Raw genomic sequence first — 25,431 nt, forward strand, 5'->3', positions numbered from 1 at the left:
CGTTCGAGTGACCACCATCTGGGACTCGACAGTCAAGCTACGCAGGCTTTTCGAGCATCCTGATTAAGGAACTCGCCCTCAAGGGAGGCCTATTAAGGCCTACTACCTGATAAGCAGCCTTTAGGGAGGCCTGGAGAGGCCTGCTACCTGTTTGCAATGCGTGCTAACTGTTTCAGATGACTGGACCCCAGGAACACCTTAGGGAGGCCTGATGAGGCCTACTACCTTGTTCGAGTCAGGGAGGCCTATTAAGGCCTAGAATTAACAGCAGGCTTTCAGGGAGGCCTGATGAGGCCTACAACCTGCCTCTGAGAGCGACCACAATCTGGGAACTCACCCTCAGGAAAGCCTAGTAAGGTCTTAGAGTTAACAGCAGGCCTTTCAGGGAGGCCTGATGAGGCCTACAACCTGCTTCTGGTAGTGATCACAACCTGAGAGCTCACCCTCAAGGAGGCCTAGTAAGGCCTTACACCTACCAGCGGGCCTTCGGGGAGGCCTGATGAGGCCTACAACCTGATAGCCTCCAGGCTAGCTGTCCTGATGCGCACATCGGTACATACCTCCAGTGAGGCCTTGTTTGAGGCCTTCCAACTGATAATGCGCCTTGTTCAAGAGGCCTACTGAGGCCTACAATTGACAGCCGACCTTCAGGAGAGCGTATTACCCCTATTTAACCTGATAGCCAGCTAGGCTAGTAGTACCTTGATGCTTAAGCATTGTCACCTGCCTTACTAGAGGCCTGATAAGGCCTACCACTGTCACCGTTTACTCTTGAGAACGGTGCAATCCTTCCTGCTAACTGGGACAGCCATATTGAAAAATGTGGGTTGTAGTAATATTAGACCCTACGGCTCGTTTTCATGGAGGCCTGCTGAGGCCTAACACATGATAGCTACCCATTACTATGGTGACCCGTTCCAGGGAGGCTTGTAGAAGCCTACAAGCTGTACGAGTTTCGCAAAAAACGAGAAATAACTGCCAGACAAACAAACTGACTGCTATTAAAACCAACGACTCTCAATGAGAGGAGGCCTCCGATCTAAGTACAACAAAAAAGGTGACGGTGCCTCAGCAACGCGCCTCCTTCATCCACATACCAACTGACGCCGTAGCGCTCAGTCGTAACAGAGACAAACTAATCCAACCTGCAGTGGCTTAGGGAACCGAAGACACATAGTAACCCTAGGCGGTAGACAAACACTACATTCTAACAGAAAAGTGTGCTACCGCCTAGTAATCCGCAAACATTTCAAAGAAAAGAGCGGCGGCCTAAACACTACTCTCAAAATGAGAGGAGGCCCATCTTCTGATAACCATAAGCGGTGGCCTATCTGGCGCCATCTTGACCAACCAGGGAAAGCCAACACACGCTCACAAACATAGCCCAGATAATGGTGCTGTGTTAAAGCCTAACTAAGCAGGGGAATAGACAGTTCTCTCTGATGAATACCCAACTCTATACAGGAACCTAGGGTCTGTAAGAAATACATATTTTTAGTATAACACACAAAAATGACCACTCTCACCTGCGGCATGCTGAGCGAAGACTCATTGTGCGGTTCTCACCACCATGTTCTACCGCCCTTGAATGCCTGAAAGGGGCGTTCTCACTGAGCAAGTCCGGGCGGGCCACCAGAACATAGTTCTACTCACCATAGGCCCGCCTCAGGCCTGATGTAAGAAGCGCCTGGGTAAAAGTCATTAAAAAGGAAAAAGGAGAGGGCTATGATGTAATCGCCCTCAAGGGAAGTGATCCATCACCAACGCCTTCGTTGAGAACGTTTGTCCTGGATCACCTCCCTTACATCCTTTTTCCAGCGGGAATCCCATCTCCTCTGTACCCTGCTCCTCCAAGGAGGGGGGGGCACGAGAGGAGACGCTAGCACTCTGGTCCTGCCTACGGTCCTCAGACCGTGAAGGACCAGGTCCCGCCTGCCTGGGTGGGGGCGCGGATCTCAGCGGTATGCATGTTTTATTCTTAAATGCAGCTGAGCGCGCCTTCGCCTCCCTGAACTTTCCAACCACCGCCTACACGGAGGTGCCGAAAAGTTCAGTAGGCGAAACCGGCGAATCGAAGAGAAAACCCCTTTTCTCTCTCCCCGATATAAGCCAGGCCCAACCACAGATGCCTCTCCGTAACCACCATAGCCGCCATAGAGCGGCCGATAGCAGCAGCAGTCTGCTTGGTGGCCCGGAGAGACAGATCTGTGGTGCGGCGCAGCTCAGCAACCGCCTCAGGGGACAGCCCGGCCCCCTGGTCGAGATCCTCCAGCAGGTCCGCCTGGTACGCCTGAAACACCGCCATGGTGTGAAAAGCAGCACCAGCCTGACCCGCTGCCGTGTATGCCCCTGCCATTAAAGCACATCGTGATTTAGAAAGGCAGAGTTTGAGCTCTTCAGTGTTGATGCCCACGAAACGCGAGAAAAGTTCGCAAACTTTCCTCGCCAGTCGGTAGCCTCAACACATATCCATATTCCCCTATCCCCTCGACATCAGCGAAGTTAAAACGCTGATGTTGATGAACATTGGGTAGAATATGGATTCTTCCATGCCCTCTCGATCTCTGTAAGAAGATCAAGAAGGAATGGAAGGCTCATCTGAGCTGATGGTTTATGGCCAAGGAGAAATCGATCGTGCAATCTACCACGAGCGATCTCTCCTCTATCGCGCCAACATGGCAGCAGCAGCCTGCCCGTAGCACGTTCCATAACATTCATCAGCTCAGCATACACGGTCAAGGTGGCTGAGAGGATTCATAACACTCTCACCAGCCATCCCTAAGAGCACTTGCTGTTTAGTCTCGTTAGCCGCCAGATCGTCGCGACGATCGGCGAGCTGCATCTGAGAACCCATGATGTATGCCAACGCTCAGCCTCAGCTTGAGCGGGACAGCATCATCCAGTCCCAGATGCCAAACTTTCTTCCCTCAGGAAAAAAGCCAGACTAGAGTGGAGCGATCTCAGATTGAAAACCGCTCACACTCACACACAAACAACTTCAAATGAACTTGACTGTGCATGCTCTTGATCCCAGGCAGTAAATACACACTCGTGTGTATTAATAATTGAATTTGTTTTACCTTAACTCATATAGCAGTTCAAACAGACAGTCCCTGAAGACGAGAAAGATGTGTATGTGTTGGCACGGCGCCCTTTTATACTTCCGGGTCGCACGTTGATGACGTCATGGGCTGACGTCGGTCAAAGACTTTGCCGTGATTCGATAGTAGCTTCAGACACCAGTCACGCCGAGGGCGTTCCCCATAGCGTCAGCTAGACGCAGCGAGAGTTCCCTTTCGAAAGGGAACACAAATGGTTCAGGAATGGTCATACGAGTTTAAGGTGTTGACTTGGCATCTCAATCCAATCGAGCATCTATGGGATGTGCTGAACAAACAAACAAGGCCGATCCATGGATGCCCCACCTCGATACTTACTTGGACTTAAAGGCTCTGCTGCTAACATCTTGGTGCCAGATACCACAACACACCTTCAGGGGTCTAGTGTAGTCCTCAATGTTTGGCAGCAAAAGGGGGACCAACACAATATTTGGAAGGTGGTCATAACATTATGCCTGATCGATCGGATATACACCGATATCATATACACTCTGTACAAAAGCTGTCACTGGGATGGTACCTTTTAAAATGTTCTAATATGTACCATTTAGGTTCTAATATGTAAATATTCTTTCCATTGGGGCGAATGAAGCCTGGTTTCACGTAGATAGCACAGAGTGGATCATATGTGCGAGTTGGTGCAGACCAGAAAACATATCGGACGATTTGTATTATGCACAGAATGCTTTATTTTAAAGCAATATAGAAAAGTTTAGGAGGAGAAATGTTTAGACAGACTCTGTATTAGAAACAGCACTGACGAGTAAAAGAGGTACCATGGACCAACATAAATTACACACTTTATGTTCACTGTTTTGCTTTAGTAACAGTTCTAAAAGGAGAAAAAAAAGAGACAATCTAAAAGGATGTTTATCAAGCTCACAATCTTTATCAAGCGACAATCTTTATCAAGCTCAATGGCTCTGGCTGAGCTGTGATTTAAACAAAAAAAAAAGCTGTTCAATATGTCCCGCCATGTCTTCCTTTTTCAGTGGAAACGTCAACACATTGAATAATGCTGTGCGTTTAAAGGCACTTCAGTGAGCCTTGAACATCAGAAATGACACATAGCAACTTTATTGTTTGTGACTATGGTGTGTAGGTTGGTGTCCTGCAGTATGGGGAGATCTCAGTACACGAGTGGTCTCTCAGGGACTATCAGACAACACAGGATGTGGTTGAAGCCGCCAAGAACATCAGTCGTCAGGAGGGACGGGAGACCCGCACTGCGCACGCCATCCAAATGGCCTGGTATGGCGACTCACTGTTCATTCAAAACAAATGTAGCACAGCCCCCTCTCACTCCTTTTTGAAAGGTATCGCCTTATGTACATTCTGCCCTTTCCCTGATCCCCACCACATCCAGAGATAATGTAAAGTGTGTAGCATAGTTGAGCCTGTCTGGTCAATAGTGCCTTTGTTTTTATGTTTATGCTTTTGAAGGTGCCTCCTCAAAACTGTAATTCCATTCTTTCCCTAGAGACTTGCATACGTGAGCAAAGAGTTGTTTAAAGAGGGTCATATTCATTCTCTCTGTTCCATTCACACTTCTTCCATTCCGGTAATTTCTGCTTCTGTCATTTTTCTTTATTGGCATCCCAATGCCAAATCCCTCCAGCACACACGTATATAACCACACAGGACACTAACCATAGCTGGCACTTGCTGACCACAAAAGCAAAAGTTTAAATTTTCAGTGACTGCTGGAGAGAAACTCTACTGTCTGAAAAATGAGATTTGAACAATCTAGTCTAATTAAAGTCAAGTTATGCATTTTAATAGGACCAAATCATGGAAAACATAATTGCTTTTAGAAGAGCCAAATGCAACACCAGTACTAAATCTACAGCGTGAAGCAGTCTGATTTCGGGAACAAATCACTCGTATGAATTGTTTCTTTTTAGTGAATCGAAAAACAAACAGCGTGACCAGTGTGATTCCCGCATCAATCACTCTTATTTGATGGCTCTTTTTAGTGAATCGAAAACAAGGAATCACTCTTATTAGATGGCTCTTTTTAGTGAATCGAAAACAAACAGCGCGACCAGTGTGATTCCCGAATGAATCACTCTTATTAGATGACTCTTTTTAGTGAATCGACAACAAACAGCACGACCAGTGTGATTCCCGAATGAATCACTCTTATTAGATGGCTCTTTTTAGTGACTCGACAACAAACAGCGTGACCAGTGTGATTCCCGAATGAATCACTCTTATTTGATGGCTCTTTTTAGTGAATCGAAAACAATGAATCCCTCTTATTAGATGGCTATTTTTAGTGAATCGACATCAAACAGCGCGACCAGTGTGATTCCCGAATCAATCACTTTCATTTGATGGCTCTTGTTAGTGAATCGAAAACAATGAATCACTCTTATATGATGGCTCTTTTTAGTGAATCGAAAACAAACAGCGTGACCAGTGTGATTCCCGAATGAATCACTCTCATTTGATGGCTCTTTTTATTGAATCGAAAACAATGAATCACTCTTATTAGATGGCTCTTTTTAGTGAATCGACAACAAACAGCACGACCAGTGTGATTCCCGAATGAATCATTCTTATTAGATGGCTCTTTTTAGTGAATCGACAACAAACAGCGCAACCAGTGTGATTCCCGAATGAATCACTCTTATTAGATGGCTCTTTTTAGTGAATCGAAAACAAACAGCGTGACCAATGTAGTCTAGTCTCATGTAGTCACTATTGTAGCTTTTATTGGCCAAGCACCGCCCAAGAGGACATTTGACTGACATGTAACGCAACCAATTACAGTTTGTTTTGTTCCGTGTCATGTTTAGAGGCGTGAAAATGTAAAGTCGATGTCCCAATAACAGACTGGTGTGCATCTAATAAATTATTTATTCAAGAAAGTTGTGCAATTTACTGCAACAATGGAACCGTGAACTTTACATACTTTTGAAATTCCAGCGTTTAGTTGATGCTGGTAAGCGCTCATTGTCACGGTCACGTTCTTCTTCTTCTTCCACGAGGGGGTTTGGTGTCACCTGTCACGGTGTTTGTTTCCAGATGGACCGTTCATCGCGTCTCCAGGACATCCTGTAGAATTCAACAGATGAAAACTTGGAAAAGTGTTTCCAGTAAAAGGGATAGTTCACACAAAAATTAAATGTATCCCATGGTTTACTCACCCTAAAGCCACCCTAGGTGTATATGGCTTTCTTCTTTCAGACAAACACAATCAGAGTTATATTAAAAAATATCCTGGCTCTTCCAAGCTTTATAATGGTAGTGAATAGTAAATGAGACTTTGAAGGTCAAAAAAGTGCATCTATCCATTCTAAAAGTAAGGCCTTCTGAAGCTAAGCGATTAGTTTTTTTGTAAGAAAAATATCCATATTTAAATCTTTATTTCCTAAAATAATTAGCTTTCGTCAGATGACCGTGCAGAAGAAGAGTAATCTGTGACCTGATACATGATGCGTTGACGAACGCGGAAGCGCAGAGGATTGAGCAAAACAAAACACCGGTCACAAATTAGAAGTCTAAAACGAGAAATTTCTAAGAGAAATGTCGGAAGATTTTGATATAAGAGGAGCTGAGTTTGTTGCCCAGCCCTATTTGCTTGAACCGCGAGAGGCGTCAAAGCTTACGCTACTCCTACATCCTACGTCATACATCGTGTCAAGGGTTACATGTTTGGCGCAAGTCGACATCCGGTCATTTTAGGCTATAAAGATTTAAATATGGATATTTTTCTCACACAAATGCATCGCTTCGCTTCAGAAGGACTTTATTACCTCTGTGGAGTACTTTTATAATGAATGGATGCACTTTTTTGATATATCATTTACCATTCACTGCAATTATAAAGCTAGGAAGAGCTAGGGCATTTTTTAATATAACTCCGACTTGAGGGTGAGTAAATTATGGGATAATTTTCAGCTTTGGGTGAACTATCCCTTTAAGTGTACCATATGCATCAGACGTTCAGCCAACGGTCTGTGGGCATGACATCTGAGGCTGAGATGAAGTGTTGTCTGATTCCTGAAAGAATCACTGTTTTGAGGCGGTTCTTTTTAGTGAATCAAAAACAAACAGCGTGACCAGTGTGATTCCCGAATGAATCACTCTTATTAGATGGTTCTTTTTAGTGAATCGAAAACAAACAGCGTGGCCAGTGTAGTCTGATTCTCGAAAACAAATTACTTTTGTGAGCCATTTCTTTTTAGTGAATCAAACACTCGTGGCTTACGATGTGTGGTTGGTTAGCAATGAAAATGATTCAACAAAAATGTTCAGGAATATAGTCAAAAATCTCTGTCAGTGCTAAACACAATCCTTCATTTTGTCTTCTCCACAGAAGTTGAAGGGTTTCATGGACCTTTTTCATTTATAGCAGGTCCTTCATCTCTCTTACTGTGTGAGGGTTTGTTTATGTGTTTGCGGTGTGTGTCTTTGTTTCTACACATTAAATACTCATTTAAGACTTTCCATTCTCCAGAAGGCCCACGTTAGACAGACACACTCTCTCACGGTAGTTGAAGTGATAGCAGTTGTTGGGTGAGGTGAGGAAGGTTGTCATAACATTCAGGTTTGCTGATGCAGCGAGAGGAGAGAGCTGGCTCAGCAGAGCCGCAGGTGTGGTCACCATCCAGTAGACTTAGCTTTGCCTTCGCCCGTGCAGCTGTTCAAACACACATGACCATGTTCATACATTCACACACACAGACACAAACGTGAGAGAATTCAAATATAGTAATTAATTTAAACACACAGTAAAATGAAAAAGAGTGTGAGTTTAAAACCACATACGTCCAGATTTAGCACTCAATAAAAGCACAGCAGCCTTTAAATAACACCAGCCCTGGCAATTTAGACTTATTTGCTCAAATCACTTTCCCTGCAACTTTTTTTTTCTTTCTTTCTTTCTTTCTTTCTTTCTTTCTTTCTTTCTTTCTTTCTTTCTTTCTTTCTTTCTTTCTTTCTTTCTTTCTTTCTTTCTTTCTTTCTTTCTTTCTTTCTTTCTTTCTTTCTTTCTTTCTTTCTTTCTTTCTTACTTACTTACTTACTTTCTTGCTTTCTTGCTTTCTTGCTTTTTTCTTTCTTTCTTGAAAAAGAAATACAATTTGGTATACTTTTAAAATGAGTATATTACTCATACTATATATGTGAACTCAACTATGTAATACTGTATGTAATTTTATTCAGACACTTAATTGCATGTTATTTACAATTAAATAAAAATGTATTACAGTTTAAATTTGAAATAAATGCAATTAGTTGAACTGTATTTTAACCCACTTAAGTACGTCTTATATGTAATTTCATAATTATTGACTTTGAATTATTGTTAAAGTGTACTGAAAATTGAATGTACTGACAAGTATTTCTGGTAAAATCTACTTTAATGTAATTTCTATTGAAACTTGTACATCATGTATTTAAATATATTTTGTAATGATGAGGTTGCAATTTAGTACATATCAAATATATTAACTTTAATTGAAATATTGAATAACACTACATTTAAAATAATCAAGTACTTATATGTCTTTTACTATCTTAGTTGAAACGTCAAAATACACTATATTGCCTAAAGTATTGGGACACCCCTCCAAATCATTGCATTTTAGATGTTCCAATCACTTCCATGGTCACAGGTGTATAAAATCAAGCACTTAGGCATGCAGACTGCTTCTACAAATATTTGTGAAAGAATGGGTCGCTCTCAGGAGCTCAGTGAATTCAAGCGTGGTACTGTGATAGGTTGCCACCTGTGCAATAAGTCCATTCGTGAAACTTCCACGGTCTCCCACGGTCAACTGAGAGTGGTATTATAACAGTGGAAGCAATTGGGAACAACAGCAACTCAGCCACGAATCACAGAGCGGGGTCAGCGAATGCTTCATGGAATGGGTTTCCATGGCCGAGCAGCTGCATCCAAGCCTTACATCACCTAGTGCAAAGCAAAGCTTCGGATGCAGTGGTGTAAAGCACGCCACCACTGGACTCTAGAGCAGTGGAGACGTGTTCTCCGGAGTGACGAATCGCGCTTCTCTGTCTGGCAATCCGATGGACGAGTCTGGGTTTGGTGTTTGCCAGGAGAACTGTACTTGCCTGACTGCATTGTGCCAAGTGTAAAGTTTGGTGGAGGGGGGATTGTTTTTCAGGGGTTGGGCTTGGCCCCTTAGTTCCAGTGAAAGGAACTCTTAATGCTTCAGCATACCAAGACATTTTGTACAATTTCATGCTCCCAACTTTGTGGGAACAGTTTGGGGATGGCCCCTTCCTGTTCCAAAATGACTGCTCACCAGTGCACAAAGCAAGGTCCATAAAGACATGGATGTGCCAGTTTGGTGTGGAGGAACTTGACTGGCCTACACAGAGTCTTTGGGGTGAATTAGAGCGGAGACTGCGAGCCAGGCCTTCTTGTCCAACATCAGTGCCTGACGCTTCTAGAATAACGGTCAAAAATTTCCCATAAACACACTCCCAAAACATTGTGGGAAGCCTTCCCAGTAGAGTTGAAGCTGTTATCGCTGCAAAGGTATTGATCCATATTAAACCCTACGGATTAAGAATGGGATGTCATTAAAGTTTATGTGCATGTACAGTAAAGGCAGATGTCCCAAAACGTTTGGCAATATGGTGTAAGTGCACTACCATATTGAACAAAGTATTATTGAAGCATAATGATTTAAAATGAACTTTGTAATTAAAAGTTTTATTTTAAAGTACATAAGCGTTTTAAGAAAAATAGTCATGAAAGTGTACTCTCTGTAAATACACTTAAACCTTTTATTTAATTAATATGATTTTATCTGATTCAAATCTGATTCAATTAAGCGCACTCATTTTCTTGCTTGCTTTCTTTCTAAATCTATAAAATCCCAGTCTGAAACATCTGTGTAACAAATTTTTCTTATTATCAGGACCTTTTTCAAGATGTCTGTCCCTCATCACATCTTGTATAAATATCTTCACGAAACAAACATTTTTCTCCACCATTAAAACCTTCCCTCTATTTTTCACATACCACATCAAAACAGCCCCTTGCTCTTTTGTCAGTTCTCCTTTTGTATCTTTTTGTGGAAAATCAGAGAGCCATTTTGTTTTCACTATTGTTTCCTTCTTTATTACATCTACCATTCCTCTCCTCTCCTCTCCTCTCCTCCTCTCTCTCCTCTCATCTCCTCTCCTCTCTTCTTCTCTCCTCTCTCCTCTCCTCGATGTAATTAGGTGGAAGGCTGCTGGTTGTTTTTAAACTCTGCACTCTTGCGGGTAGCCACATAGTTATATTTAGCTAGAGTCTGGACGACCGCCTGAAAATCACTAAGTTGACTAACGCTGGTTATACCACGGAACTTACATCTTGAAAAATGCAGGTCACCCTCCCACAAGCAGCACAGAAACCTGCTGCATGTATCGGCTTGCCTGTTAGTTTGTGTTTGTGTGAATCTTAATAAGAAATATGGACAATTTTCAGATAAACGTCTTTAATTGGCAAGTATTATACATTTGGAAGCCGCACATAAAATGCGTGTAACATTTTGTTATATAATAAAATATTAAACCATATGGCTTTTATTTGACTTAAATATAGAACAAAGAAACTATTCACTTTTGGGCCACTGTACTGTACATGACTCTAACTTTATTAAATAAAATATGCAGTAAAAACCGAAATCATTTTAATTTGCTGATTTGCTGCTCAATTAACATTTCTTCTTATTATTGGTGATAATAAGATGCGCTGTCTTATTTTTTTATGAAAACTGATTTTTTTTTAGAAAAGTAGAAAAGTAAAGAAAGCATTCATTTGAAATATGTTTTTTTAATAACATTTCATACAATTTCTTTACTGTTACTTTTGATCATTGCTGAAATTTCTTTATAACCATGTCACTGACTCAAATGATTGTGTTGAACTGTTCTCACGTCTAGCACGGAGGCCTTCAGTCCAGACAGAGGTGCAAGGGAAGGGGCCACTAAAGTGATGATAGTCGTGACAGATGGAGAGTCGCACGATGAGGAAGACCTTCCTGAGGTCCTGATGGAATGTGAGAAACGTAACATCACCAGATATGCCATCGCTGTGAGTACAAATTCACATTCATACCATAATTAAACCTGACCCCTGATGTAGACTGGAAAAACCTACAACCCCTCCTAAAAAAACAGCGAGCTGCAGAGTGTATGCCTGAATATCAGATCTCCACTTAAACTGACCATAATTGGCACTGCTCTATTTTCAGTGTCTCTGCTCAGCTCCACCCGGTTCTCTCACTCTCTCTGTGCTTGAATGATAAAGCTGTCTTCCCTCATTCTTTATACAATCATAACCACATTATTACTGCTCAGAAATAGACTTAAGCGGGGTTCCTCGCCATCAGAGGAATGAACCACACCCTAAAAACCTCTCTACACTGACACCATGCCCCTCTGGGTGGGTCAGTGGGCGGTGCACTCCTTTACTGCCTCCCTAAACCACAACAGCACAAGAAAAAAAAGACAAAGTGAAGCTGCCTCCACCAGAGCCTGGGGTGTCAGTGTAGCCAAAATAGCTCCCTCCATTTAGTAGACCTGTATATTAAAAAACACAAATACATTCTAGCATGAGGAGGGTGTTTCCGAAAATGCTTTTTATTTTTCATATTTTACTTTTTATATTGAAAGTATGGTAAATATTGGTCAAATGTACCAACAATCACATAAAAATAAAAAATAAAACACTTTTTGCCATCCCATAAGAATAACCTTTAGCCCATCTGAATTATGTAACAATTAGGCTATCCATCTCATAGTGAAAACCATGTAGCCTACCAAAATTTGTAGAAGTAAAATCTTATTGTAGTTTTGAAATCTGGGTACCATCTTACATTTTAAAATCACGTACGTTGGAAGTTTGCGAGGCACGCAAATATCACACGGCTCTTAGACGGTAAGCTTTTCTTTGACTGTTTGCATTTTTGAGACGAAAAAAACATTTTCGTCTTTTTGTATTTTTTTGAAGTCTTTTTGCTCTCGCAATCTTCTAACATTACACTCTGACCCACCGTATTTCTTGGCACACTTGTTTTACGTGTATTTGGCGGCACCTATTGTTGCGGGTGTTTTATTTACATGTAAAGTATACATAGACCCTGAATATAAGATAAACCCGTTTTTTTCTTATATTCGGAATAATACGGTATATTTGTTTTATTATAATGCACATTTGACCGTAAAGAAGCCAAAAGCTGATATAATAAAAACTAGTCATGTACATTTTCTGAAGAAAATGTGAAGAAAATGTGAGTGGTGCTTGCCGTGGCAAAACTCTGCACTAGGTAGTTAGTGTCTTTTGGGGGATTGCTAGAAAGCTAGCTCCCAACTCTGTCAATGTTCTGATCAGTGGGCCTAGGCCCACCCAGATTTACAGCTTGCCCAGCCTGTCAGATCCATGGAAATACATAATTTTTTAATAATACAATTTTCTTAATGTTTAACGATTCTTCAATAATTGTTTTAAATGTGATTTTGCTTTGTCATGCATTAGAACTCTATCCTAATATTACTTAGGGCTACCAACTCTCACACATTCAACGTGACTCACGCTCTCAATTTTTTTTTTCATGCAGTGACAGCAGACAAGACAGAGCAGGTCACTTTTGATATGAAACAAAGTCTCAACTTTCAAATTATGTCAACTTCATTATGAAATACAAACAATAAATGTGCTTTTTGCGCTTTTTTAGTGTGTCGTGACAGATAGCTGTAGCGTCCGATCATCTTTTCCTCGTTTACTACTAGTTACAGCACCAAATAAACATGAATGAAAATCAGAAGGTATGTTGAAAGAGACAGTGCAACTTACTGAAATGAATCATGTAATCGCCCAGTCAATTGCGGAAAGACGTCAACAAAACGGCTTGTAAACAATATGTCAGATGGTACATATTACATATACAGGCAGATAGCAAAGTTGAACTATTGGTTTAAAGAGGATATGGAATCATGCAAGAAATCAGCCATATTACAAAGTTGTTATGGGTAGATTTTTAGTCTGGCAAGACTTATTTATGCTGCTGTACGGTTGCTGGGGTGTGTAATAGGGTGCTGTAAGTGATTGTTAAGGCATAGCTACAAAGTTTAAATGTCACTATTTATTGGCTGCTTGCAAAGCTTAGTCAAATGAGCCTACCCTCAAGACTCTACAACATTCTGATGTGAGTGATAAGCATGTGAGATAGTTATGCTTTGCTTTGCAAACACCACTAATAACATCTACAACACCTATTTTATATAGAGCTAAGGGCTAGGACTGGGGTGGACATATTCACATTCATATTCGGTGTAGCTGCCTGTCTAACCAATAGAGGATGGGTTATTTTAAACTTTCAAACTTGAAAGCAGTCTTTATTTTACTATTCCTGTTTGGTGCCACTAGTGGTGCAGAAATTACACACTTTAAAATAGTCTGACAGTGGAACTGAGTTTGAACTCCTTAACAGATATTGGTTTCCTTTCATCAGGCTGTTCGTGGTTGCAGTCATGTCTTGTAATGTCTGCCAAAGTTTTTTTTTGTTGCTACAATCAGAGGTTAGCCCAACAGAACAGATTTTTCACAGGAGGAAAGCTGATAGTTTGGTCTAACTCACGGAGGATTCATGGAGAGCTCTTGCATATTTTAATTGTGATATTTTTAATAAGACCATGGTAACCACATGTAAAACCATCCGTGGCTCCTCATTACCATGACTAGATGTGGCTATAGTTTCTATAAAACAATTACATTTGTTATAAAAAAAGAGTAGTCTAGACATTGAGAATGTATAAATATGCCAATAAATATGTTGTTCAGTGTTATTTTATTGTTTATTGCATATACTATCATAGTACGCCTCTTAATATTTTGAATTAGCTTTTATATTTATATTTTTTTCAGTTTTCATTTTAGTTTAAATTTGAGTCATTTTATGTGCTTTTGTAATTTTTATTAGTTTTTTTATTTCTATTTAGCTATTTTTTTTATTTCAGTTTTAGTCATTTTACACTTAAACTTATTTTATTTCAGTTAGTTGCCAAATTTCATTCTTTTAGTATTTAATTTATTTTATAAATTAATTTTTAATAGTTTTAGTTAACAACACTGATTCTGTTATTCTTATAATGAATTCTTATTCGCTCATATTCCCCCATATTCTCCGCTCATATTAATTAACAAAAAACAACAACAATTCTATTATAATATAATAATATTTAGTAAGCCTTGTAACATTGTCCATTTGACAGTGCAGATAGTTGAGTAGTGCTGTTTTGCTTTTTGTTTTCACCATAGGCCGCAGACATTGACAGCACATAATCGAAAAGAATGGTGCAATTTTAATGTTTCCACAGTACAATCTCTAACAAAATGTAATATAAAGCCATTGGATGTACAGTGCAGCTAAACCACTTGAAAGATTCCAAAGAATTCAAATACAAAATGAATGTCAGACTGTCTCAAAGTCATTTACTTTTCAATTTTAAATACCCCTGAATGATTTGACATTTCTACTGTACTTTCACTCATTGGAACGGAGGACAGCATGTAAACCTGCTCCTGAATGAGCCCATGTTTTCCTCTCTTACACAAACAGTGCCAGAATGGTGTCCGCATTTGCAGAGTCATCTGGGTAATATGCCTCTCCGCATCTCCTCAAGGGAACTGTGGAATAAAATTATGACAGCTGGTTTTAATACATCGCCAGCCAAAGCATAGCTTTCATGTTTTGATGTGTTTTATGTTCTCCCTTTCCCCTTTCTCGTTCTCTTCCCCTTGCACAGAACTAAGGAACGGATGGAAAAGTAAAGCACTCGTGGGAGAGTAGAGAAACAACCTCACTGTATTGGTCGTGTGGCGCAGCCAGGATATGTTTTAGACATTACAGGATAGAGATGCTGGGAATGTGAGCATGGTGGGTGGGGAAGTGGGTGGAAGTTCAGAACAAGATACTAGGAGTTTGCAACTATTACCACTGCAAAATAAAGCAGATAAATAGGTTTGATTGCTGAATGATTGCTTATTCATTCAAATGTCGTTAACCAATTACTAGTTGGGATTGGGAAGATGCTTGGAATGTTTCCACCAGTTGCTGTCTGATCGTTTTCGAGAGCAGGAACATGCCCCAGCCTCAGATGAGACCCAAATAAGAAATCCTCAGATCTCTGTCCAGGGTGCTGAGCCATCATCTCTTGATAGCATGAATACTCCTCATTCCCAAGGGGTCGAGGGTTGGCTGGGTAGCATGGACCAATTAGTCCTTTGCTGGTAGATGCTGTAAAAGCACCGATTTGTGAGCAAAAAGCATCCTTCTCTTTTAACGGCCATTTAAAAGTAGCTGTGTATTCTGAGGAAAAAAATGTTAAGATTTATTTTTGAGCCTTTTGCGTTTATTGAGATGGGGCAGTATAGAGAATTGACAGGAAGCATAGACCACAAGTCAGGACTCCAATCAATAATGTAGTAAATGTGGGGGATTATTGTGAGGGCTCTTAAAACTGTGTAAACTGTACACTGTGAGAGATAAAGTCAAATTATATAATATAATATAAGCCACAGTTGTGAGATAAAATCACACTGAGATATAGTTACTCTGTGAGATTTAAAGTCACACTAATTGTGAAGTATAAAGTCACACTGAGACATATAAAGTCACACTCTGAGATATAGGCTACATTTACACTGTAGGTCCTGATGCTCAATTCCGATTTGTTGATTATATCCAATTTTTTCGACGTCCAGCTTACATCTTCTTTTAAAAGTGACCCATATCTGATAGCTGCATTTACAATTGGCAAAACAACCCAAGAAAGACGAACTGACCTGGAAAAGCTCAGGCCGAAAAAGAAGTAAAAACAGCGTGATTTGCAATAGATGCAGATTAAATTATAATACAAGCTTTTTCTTTCCGCACCATCTTTAAAGGTCAGCAAAACTTTGGGTTGAGCCTTGAAAAGAGTCATGTGATCACGGTTCATGTCCACCTGAGTTGACGTCATTCGCCACTGTCTCGCTTTGACAGGGGAAAATCCGATCTGTCCTCTGATATGGCAGATGTTTGTGGGTTATATCCAATCTGTGCCACATGGGAGGAAAAAATCGGAATTGAGTCACTTGAACCATGTAAAGTAAATATGGCCATAAAGTCACTCTCTGAGATATAAACTCGTACTGTGAGAAAAAATCATATTGTGAAATTATCCTTTTTTATCCCAATAGTTCCAGACCTTGTTCATAAATTTGAAAGATGATGACCAATACATGACTGGACAAAAATCTGATTTCTCATATTGATTAGCTGGAGTTTATCAAGTTAGCAGATCCAACCAATTGTCTTGTTGGGAAAGATATAGGTACATGTCAGTGGAGAGTGAACTCATGATCTGGCACCAATGGTCATTAGTGGTGTGCTGCCAGTGGGTGTGAGTGATATTCTCTCTGTTTCCTCTGCGTAGGTGTTTTGTTTCTAGGATGAGTCTCCTCTGAGTCCTGTATCCCTTCATTAATCGATCTATCAGATCATCTGCTTTCGCCCTAATAGTGTGGAGGAGGTGTTGGCTCTGCGGATGAGAAAATCTCTGTTGTTATTCCTCTCCCTCTGCTGTGTGACTTTTCTCAAACATGACTCATGGGCAAAAGCCTGAGGAATGAACATTTCAGATTAATTTTCAACAAACATGTATCTCTCTCTCTTCCACAGGTATTAGGTCACTACATCCGCAGACAGCAGGATCCAGAGACTTTTATCAATGAGATAAAGGACATTGCCAGTGACCCCGATGAGAAATACTTCTTCAATGTGACGGATGAAGCTGCTCTAAATGACATTGTAGATGCTTTGGGAGATCGCATTTTTAGTCTAGAGGGTAAGAAGGACATTCATTTTCAATGACCATAAAAAAACTGATTCTCTTCCCTTGAAGAGCAATAGTGGTTCTTTGACCTAAAAAATAACAGAAAATTCATATTTCCTTTTTTATTGAGGATGTTGATGTTGTTTTTTTTCAACATATTTGGACACGTTAATCACACTAAAAAATCACTACAAATAGGGAAAAATACGGGACAAGATGTCTTCATAAAAATAATTCCCTTAAGAACAGCGTGTGACGCTTGTGCCACCTTGATTCTGAGAAATGCCAGGCAGGAAGGATGGAAGGGAGGAGATGAATGACCTTAAAGTTGGCACAGCTGTGCATACACAGGACTCATAGGTTAGATGAACAGGAAGAAATATGATTAGCCAAGGCTGTGCACTAACTGGAATTCACATTGCATGTGTCCTATATTATAGCCAATGCCATCTTGTATTGATCATGTTTAACTTGGTAACCTTTAGCTATGCTTTAGACATTTTTCCATATTTCAGTATGTTCCAGTTCAGCAGATTTCTGCACAATTATGTTTTTTCTGTAATGTATTAAAAAAAATGTCTCAGTAACACTTTAGTATGGGGAACACATATTCACTATTAACTATGACTTTTGCCTCAATAAACTCCTACTTTATTGCTTATTAATAGTAAGGTAGTTTTTGTAGCATTTACATTTAGGTATTGAGCAGGACTAAGGGATGTAGGATAAGGTCATGCAGAATAAGGCATTAACATGTGCTTTATAAGTACTAATAAACAGCTAATATCCTAGTAATATGCATTCTAATAAGCAACTAGTTAATAGTATGAATTGAACCCAGAAATTAAGGGTTACCAAAGTATCTTATACCAAGCTGCATTTATTTAATGAAAAATTCAGTAAAACTGAAGTAATGTGAAATTTAAAATAATTGGTTTCTGTTTTACTATAATTTCAAATGTAATTTTGTAACGAACTGCTCCGAGACAGAGGTTGAGAATCCAAATGCAGCTTTATTTGTAAGGGTAATCCACACTCATAGTCAACAAACAGGCAAGGGGTCATAACATGTAATCAGTCCAATAAGGCAAACAAGGCAAGAGAGACAGGCAAACGGGTAATCCACGGAACAGGCAAGAAATCCAAAACCAAGACAAGAAACCAGGGAAAACGCTCAGAAATGCAGTAATACAATAAACAAGACTTGGCCATGACTGACAGAATGAACAGGCTTATATAGGGTGAGCTAACTAGGAAATGGGGTGCAGGTGGATGTAATCAATGGGTATTGAAGAGTCCGGGCAAAGGATTATGGGTGATGTAGTCCTTGATGGAGTGACAGTCTGGAGTGGAGTGCCCTCAGGTGGTTCTCATGGGCACTCACACAGGACGAATTGTGACATAGCCCCCCTCCTAAGGAGTGGCTTCCAGACACTCCTATAATAATAATCCCGGAGGGAGGTGGAGCGGAGGCGGACATGGGGGTGGGATGGAGGGCCAGGCCCATGGAGCGGAAGAGGGCCTGGAGACCGAGCAGAAGACCAGGAAGGAGCAGGCTGAACAGATGACCAGGGTGGCGCAGGCCAGACAGATGACCAGGGTGGTGCAGGCGGGACAGATGACCAGGCTGGCGTAGGCAGAGCAGGCAGCCAGGGTGGAGCAGACGACCACCACAGCAGCACAGACGAGGTTGAAGACCCCCATGGCGGAGCAGACGACCACCACAGCAGTGTAGACGAGGTTGAAGACCCCCATGGTGGAGCAGACGACCACCACAGCAGTGCAGATGAGGTTGGAGACCCCCACGGCGGAGCAGAAGACCACCACAGCAGCGCAGGCGGTCTTGAAGACCCCCACGGCGGAGCAGACGACCACCACAGCAGTGTAGACGAGGTTGAAGACCCCCATGGTGGAGCAGACGACCACCACAGCAGTGCAGATGAGGTTGAAGACCCCCACGGCGGAGCAGAAGACCACCACAGCAGTGCAGGTGAGGTTGAAGACCCCCACAACGGTGCAGGCTGAGCAGGTGGCCCGGTTAGAGTCCTCTTTGGACTCTTGACAGGAGGCGGAGCCCTCTCTGGACTCGTGACAGGAGGCGGAGCCCTCTCTGGACTCGTGACAGGAGGCGGAGCCCACTCGGGACACGGGCCGGAGCCCTCTCTGGACTCGGCACACGGGCCGGAGCCCTCTCTGGACTCGGGACACGGGCCGGAGCCCTCTCTGGACTCGGGACACGGGCCGGAGCCCTCTCTGGACTCGGGACACGGGCCGGAGCCCTCTCTGGACTCGGGACACGGGCCGGAGCCCTCTCTGGACTCGGGACACGGGCCGGAGCCCTCTCTGGACTCGGGGCACGGGCCGGAGCCCTCTCTGGACTCGGGGCACGGGCCGGAGCCCTCTCTGGACTCGGGGCACGGGCCGGAGCCCTCTCTGGACTCGGGGCACGGGCCGGAGCCCTCTCTGGACTCGGGGCACGGGCCGGAGCCCTCTCTGGACTCGGGGCACGGGCCGGAGCCCTCTCTGGACTCGGGGCACGGGCCGGAGCCCTCTCTGGACTCGGGGCACGGGCCGGAGCCCTCTCTGGACTCGGGGCACGGTCCGGAGCCCTCTCTGGACTCGGGGCACGGGCCGGAGCCCTCTCTGGACTCGGGGCACGGGCCGGAGCCCTCTCTGGACTCGGGGCACGGGCCGGAGCCCTCTCTGGACTCGGGGCACGGGCCGGAGCCCTCTCTGGACTCGGGGCACGGGCCGGAGCCCTCTCTGGACTCGGGGCACGGGCCGGAGCCCTCTCTGGACGCTGGTAAGTGGCCGGAGCAGCCATCTCTGGACGCTGGTCAGTGGCCGGAGCCATCTCTGGACGCTGGTCAGTGGCCGGAGCCATCTCTAGACGCTGGTCAGTGGCCGGAGCCATCTCTAGACGCTGGTCAGTGGCTGGAGCCATCTCTAGACGCTGGTCAGTGGCTGGAGCCATCTCTAGACGCTGGTCAGTGGCGGGAGCCATCTCTAGACGCTGGTCAGTGGCGGGAGCCATCTCTAGACGCTGGTCAGTGGCGGGAGCCATCTCTAGACGTTGACTGGAGATGAAGAAGAAACCCTGATGCAAGAAACCCTGGACATGGACAGGAGATGTCGCTGGACCCTGGATATGGACAGGAGATGTCGCTGGACCCTGGACGGCAGCCATGACAGGACGAGACTCTGGAATGGCGGCCATTTTGCATGAAGACAAATGCATAGCAGATGCAGTGGGTATGTCACTATCCTCCTCCATGATACCCACTTTAAAAGCAGAACCGCTCAGTTGCAATGCAATGTCAATATACGTCTTTAGAGACCAATTAGGATCATGCAAAGGCATGATTGAACTGAGCGGCTCAGATAGTCCTCCTCTGAAAAATATCATGAGACATACCTCGTCCATTGAAGTCAAATGTGCCAGCTCAACGAAGTCCTCTACATAGTCCTCGATAGGACGATCTCCTTGACGGAGACACAAGATTTTTGCTGCTGGATTCATGGTGGCCAAGTCTTCTGTAACGAACTGCTCCGAGACAGAGGTTGAGAATCCAAATGCAGCTTTATTTGTAAGGGTAATCCACACTCGTAGTCAACAAACAGGCAAGGGGTCATAACATGTAATCAGTCCAATAAGGCAAACAAGGCAAGAGAGACAGGCAAACGGGAAATCCACGGAACAGGCAAGAAATCCAAAACCAAGACAAGAAACCAGGGAAAACGCTCAGAAATGCAGTAATACAATAAACAAGACTTGGCCATGACTGACAGAATGAACAGGCTTATATAGGGTGAGCTAACTAGGAAATGGGGTGCAGGTGGATGTAATCAATGGGTGTTGAAGAGTCCGGGCAAAGGATTATGGGTGATGTAGTCCTTGATGGAGTGACAGTCTGGAGTGGAGTGCCCTCAGGTGGTTCTCATGGGCACTCACACAGGACGAATTGTGACAAATTTATTCTTGTGATAAAAAAGCCTGCCAGATTTCAGTGTCACATGATCCTTCAGAAATCATTATAATATCCTGATTTGCTGCTCAAAAGACATTTCTGATTATTATCAATGTTGAAAACAGTTTTGGTGCTTAATATTTTTGTGGAAAGTGATACATTTTTTCATGATTCTTCGATGAATTGAAAGTTAAAAAGAGCAACATTTATTTGAAAGAAATCTTTTGTAAAATGATAAATGTCTTTACTGTCACTTTTGATCAATTGAATCCTTCCTATTAATTTACAGTGTGTAATTCAATGATAATGTGTTGTGCTGTTACAGGGACCCTGGGATACAATGAAAGTGCCTTTTTCATGGAAATGTCTCAGATTGGTTTTTCGACACACATTTTGGATGTGAGTCTCAATGAACTTTTCCATTATTTTCCTATTTGAAATTACAAACTGAGTATAGAACATTTAATCATGCTATTATGTGATATTATTTTGGACTGTAGGATGGCATATTGTTTGGAACGGTGGGAGCATATGACTGGGAGGGAGGCGTCCTGAAGGTGAGCAAAGATGGGCAGATTATGCCCTCACGAGAGGCCTTCGAGAAAGAGTTCCCACTGGAGCTGAAGAACCATGCAGCCTACCTAGGTAAAGTTTCACTTCATAAAACCAACCACCAAATAACAATTCCTCCACGTTTTTTCCCCTTAACATAACATATACAGCTATTTATTCATATTTAGTGATGGTCAGATTCTCTGTGTGTAAATCTGATGCAGGTTACACAGTGTCATCGGTGGTCGTAGGTGATTGGAGGAGGTTGTATGTTGCTGGTGCGCCCAGATTCAACCACAAAGGAAAGGTCATCTTGTTTGACCTCACCCCTGAAGGCGATGTCATAATCACACAGGCCTTAAATGGAGAACAGGTGGAAATCTCTCCTTCATCGCTATATTTATTGACACCCTTCACACACACACACGGTCTCTGGTACAGCGCAGATGAGATCTCCATCAAAACCCTTGCATGAATTCCATTTCTTTGAGTTTTGCAATATCCTTCTTTTCTTAGTTGATCTTTTATTGCTTTTCCTCTCTCTGTCCTTCTTCTTTTACACATTCCTGCTCTCTCACAATTAATGAGTTTATTTTTATATTAAACAAAAGCAAACGGGTTTCATTTTCTCAGGGCACTCCTAAAATCAAAGTGATTCTCAGAACAAAATCCAGAGGCAGGGCTCCCACAGTCATGGGAAACCTGGATAAATCAGGGGATTTTTAAATTGGGGTTTCTAGGCCTGGAAAATTCACAGAAAGGAATCAAATCTTACACATTTGTATAATAAATGTACATTTGTTTAAAATATTCCATCAGCTAGATATTGCTTTTGTTTAGAGCATATATACTGTATATAGAATAGAAAGTTCAAAAGAACAACATTTGAAATATTTTGTAACATTATAAAGTTTTTGCGGATATCATTGAATGCATCCTTGCTGAATAAAATGATTAAATTATTATTTTTTTTAAATGCACTCACCCCAAACTTTTGAACAGTGTATATATTTCAATATATAATTTATCAATTATTGGCCATAACATCAAAATAATGATTGTTTTATCATATCCCCCGGAATTTTTATATCAGTGCATCCATCCCTAATGAAAATACATTCAAGAAGTGTGGGAATCTTCAGATAGCCTAACATCTTTTCTCTTTCTGTCCAGATTGGCTCATATTTTGGCAGTGAGGTGTGCGTGGTGGATGTGGATCAGGACGGAATAACAGATATCCTTCTCATAGCTGCTCCTATGTTCCTGGGAGCAGGAAACAAAGAAACAGGCAAAGTCTATATCTACTGTCTGGATGGGGTGAGAACCACAGTGGCAGTGCTGTTTGTGTAAATGTGAATGTGAGAGACATACAGAGAGATTCAGAACCAAGGGTATTGGCATGATGACTACAAAACATGGCGAAGAACAGGAAATAACATAAGTCCACACAAGACCAGGGGAACACAGGCCGGGATCATGACAGATATTCACCAGGGCAAATCCCCTTTGATGCTAAAATTTTTTTTCCTCTTTTTAGTATTAAACTTATACCATTTCAGTTATAAATGTATACATATTATAAATAAATCCTGCTCCCCACTATCTCTCACTCTGTCTCTAAATCTGCCTCTCTCTACCAGGATGGTTTTGCACCAAACGGTACGCTACATTCTCAGAAGAAGGCACAGGATGCACGCTTTGGCTATGCTATGGCTGTAGCCGCTGATTTAAACCATGATGGATACGCTGACCTGCTGGTGGGAGCTCCGCTAGAGGACGACCACCAGGGAGCTCTTTACATTTACCACGGTGACGAATACTACATCATACCACAGTACAAACAAGTAAATATACCGCTATTTCATGTGTACAGCCAAATAAGGCAATCTGGAATAATTATTTATTTACCTAAATAAACAATAACGTTTTAAGATGTAAAAGTTTTTTTAATTTTTTTATATTCTATTAAAAAATATTAGACTTGATTTTTCATTTGAACTCTGCACTAAAATTGTTCTGATAAGCATTTAATTATTCAAATTGTGAGAATGTACACCACCATTCAAAAGTTTGGGGTTGTAAGATTTTTTTGTGATTTATTTGTAAAGATTTATATTAGAGTATAAGAAATATTATTATTACTGTTTTCAGTTGAATTTTCAGCAGTCATTACTCCAGTCTACAGTGTCACATGGTTCTTTAGAAATCATTCTAAAATGCTGATTTGCTGTTCAGAAAACATTTCTTATTGGTCACATTTTACAACAAGGTTTCATTATATTAGTTAACATGAACTAATAATGAACTGCAATTCTACAGCATTTATTAATAATATAAATGTCTTTACTGTCACTTCTGATCAATTTAATGCATCCTTGCCAGAAAAAAAAATCTTACTGACCAATTTTTTTGAATGCTAGTGTAAAAATAGTGACCACTTTTATTAGTGGTCTTAGACTTTTAGACCCCATATTACCTTTAATTTCTACTTCACACACTAATAACTCGCTCTTTCTCTCTGTAGCGTATAGCAGGCTCCTCTCTCTCTGCAGGGCTGCAGTATTTTGGCCGTAGCTTGAGTGCTCTGCTGGATCTGGATGGGGATGAGTTACTGGATCTTGCTGTGGGAGCACAGGGCACTGCCGTCCTGCTGAAGTACTCTATGCCTCATTACAATCTTGTGTTTTTATGCATCATCTAAATGCTGCCATCATACAAGTCAACAATTCGTCACATTAAATTGTGTGTCAAACAGTAGTAAAGTCAGGTCTGAACCGTGGTTATGAACCGTGACAACTTGCTCGCCTCCTGACCTCTGTCTGTACTCTACAGGTCACGCAGTATAGTACAGATCAACGTCAGCATGTCCTTCCAGCCACACTCCATAAATGTGATCCAGAAGAACTGCCACAGGGCTGGCCGAGACTCCGCATGCCTTAACGCCACGGTTTGCTTCCTGGCCCTGTCTCGCTCTCCTGGCTCTGATGGCACATATTTTGGTAAAGTGTCATGTAACCAGAAACACTCTTTTTACATTTTACTTCTTCATTGCTGTACTAAATTCCGCTTATGTACGGCAGCTCTATTAATAGCAACTCTGATATGCTTCCTAAAGTACCACATCTGCTTATTTATATAGATATGCAGATGGGGGCCGTGTTGGATGACAGAAAGATCTCGGCTCGTGCTCTATTCGACAACAACTCCCAGCGGCAGACCCTTATGGGCGTCGGTGTTCGTGTGGAGCAGACCATGTGCTACACGCTACCATTTCATGTCTTTGTAAGTCCAAATGTCTTTCAAAATTCGATGAAGCAAAGGATAATGTACAATTAGCCGGTCGATATCATAAAAAAGGGTGTTGTTTTGCCCTAATGGCTGCATTATCCTTCTCATTACATGACTATTTACTGATTTTTTACAAGGAAAATTGTTCTTCGCTCTCTTTCACACTTACTTTGTACATCTAGGATACAGCTGATTACATCCGACCAATCAGCTTCACTTTGCGCTTCAAAATCAATGACACAGACAGCGGCCCGGTACTGGATGAAGGCTGGCCAACAACAGTCAAGAAGTCTGTGAGTGCTATTCAATAGCACTATTGAAAACGGGAATATAAAGGAATGTTGCATGTACAGGGTGGATGAAGGTTTTTCCCATCACACAGCTGTTTTTTTCAACAGAATTTTTTGATCTCTCTCTTTTTTTTGCCTTTAGATTCCATTTTTCAAAGACTGCGGGGAGGATGATGTATGTGTAACTGATCTGGTTTTACAGGCCCGTATGGACATTTCCGGAACAAGGTGAATAAGCACAACTAAAGTCATGGGATTCACAACTACTGTGACTGACTATACATTTGAACATACTGTCAGAACTACTTAGTTCAATCCATTGAATGCAATAGTAATATTTATAATAAAAAGTTTAGAGTAACTGACTACTAA

At 42.0% G+C, this 25,431-nt stretch overlaps 1 protein-coding gene across 1 annotated transcript in view; it reads left to right on the forward strand.

Annotated features, from left to right (window-relative positions):
• itga10 (integrin, alpha 10) overlaps positions 1 to 25,431 on the forward strand; it is a 58,101-nt gene that overhangs the window by 22,607 nt on the left and 10,063 nt on the right. Inside the window, exons 8-20 of the mRNA XM_079836944.1 lie at positions 4,222 to 4,370; positions 11,028 to 11,178; positions 16,808 to 16,973; positions 21,255 to 21,328; positions 21,430 to 21,574; positions 21,706 to 21,854; positions 22,655 to 22,798; positions 23,122 to 23,325; positions 24,006 to 24,136; positions 24,314 to 24,480; positions 24,621 to 24,763; positions 24,952 to 25,062; positions 25,202 to 25,287. Coding sequence (XP_079693070.1) covers positions 4,222 to 4,370; positions 11,028 to 11,178; positions 16,808 to 16,973; positions 21,255 to 21,328; positions 21,430 to 21,574; positions 21,706 to 21,854; positions 22,655 to 22,798; positions 23,122 to 23,325; positions 24,006 to 24,136; positions 24,314 to 24,480; positions 24,621 to 24,763; positions 24,952 to 25,062; positions 25,202 to 25,287 — 1,820 coding nt within the window. The remainder of the gene's footprint in view (positions 1 to 4,221; positions 4,371 to 11,027; positions 11,179 to 16,807; positions 16,974 to 21,254; positions 21,329 to 21,429; positions 21,575 to 21,705; positions 21,855 to 22,654; positions 22,799 to 23,121; positions 23,326 to 24,005; positions 24,137 to 24,313; positions 24,481 to 24,620; positions 24,764 to 24,951; positions 25,063 to 25,201; positions 25,288 to 25,431) is intronic.

This window comes from Gobio gobio (genome assembly GCF_949357685.1).
Source record: "Gobio gobio genome assembly, chromosome: 15".
Taxonomy (NCBI): Eukaryota; Metazoa; Chordata; class Actinopteri; order Cypriniformes; family Gobionidae; genus Gobio; species Gobio gobio.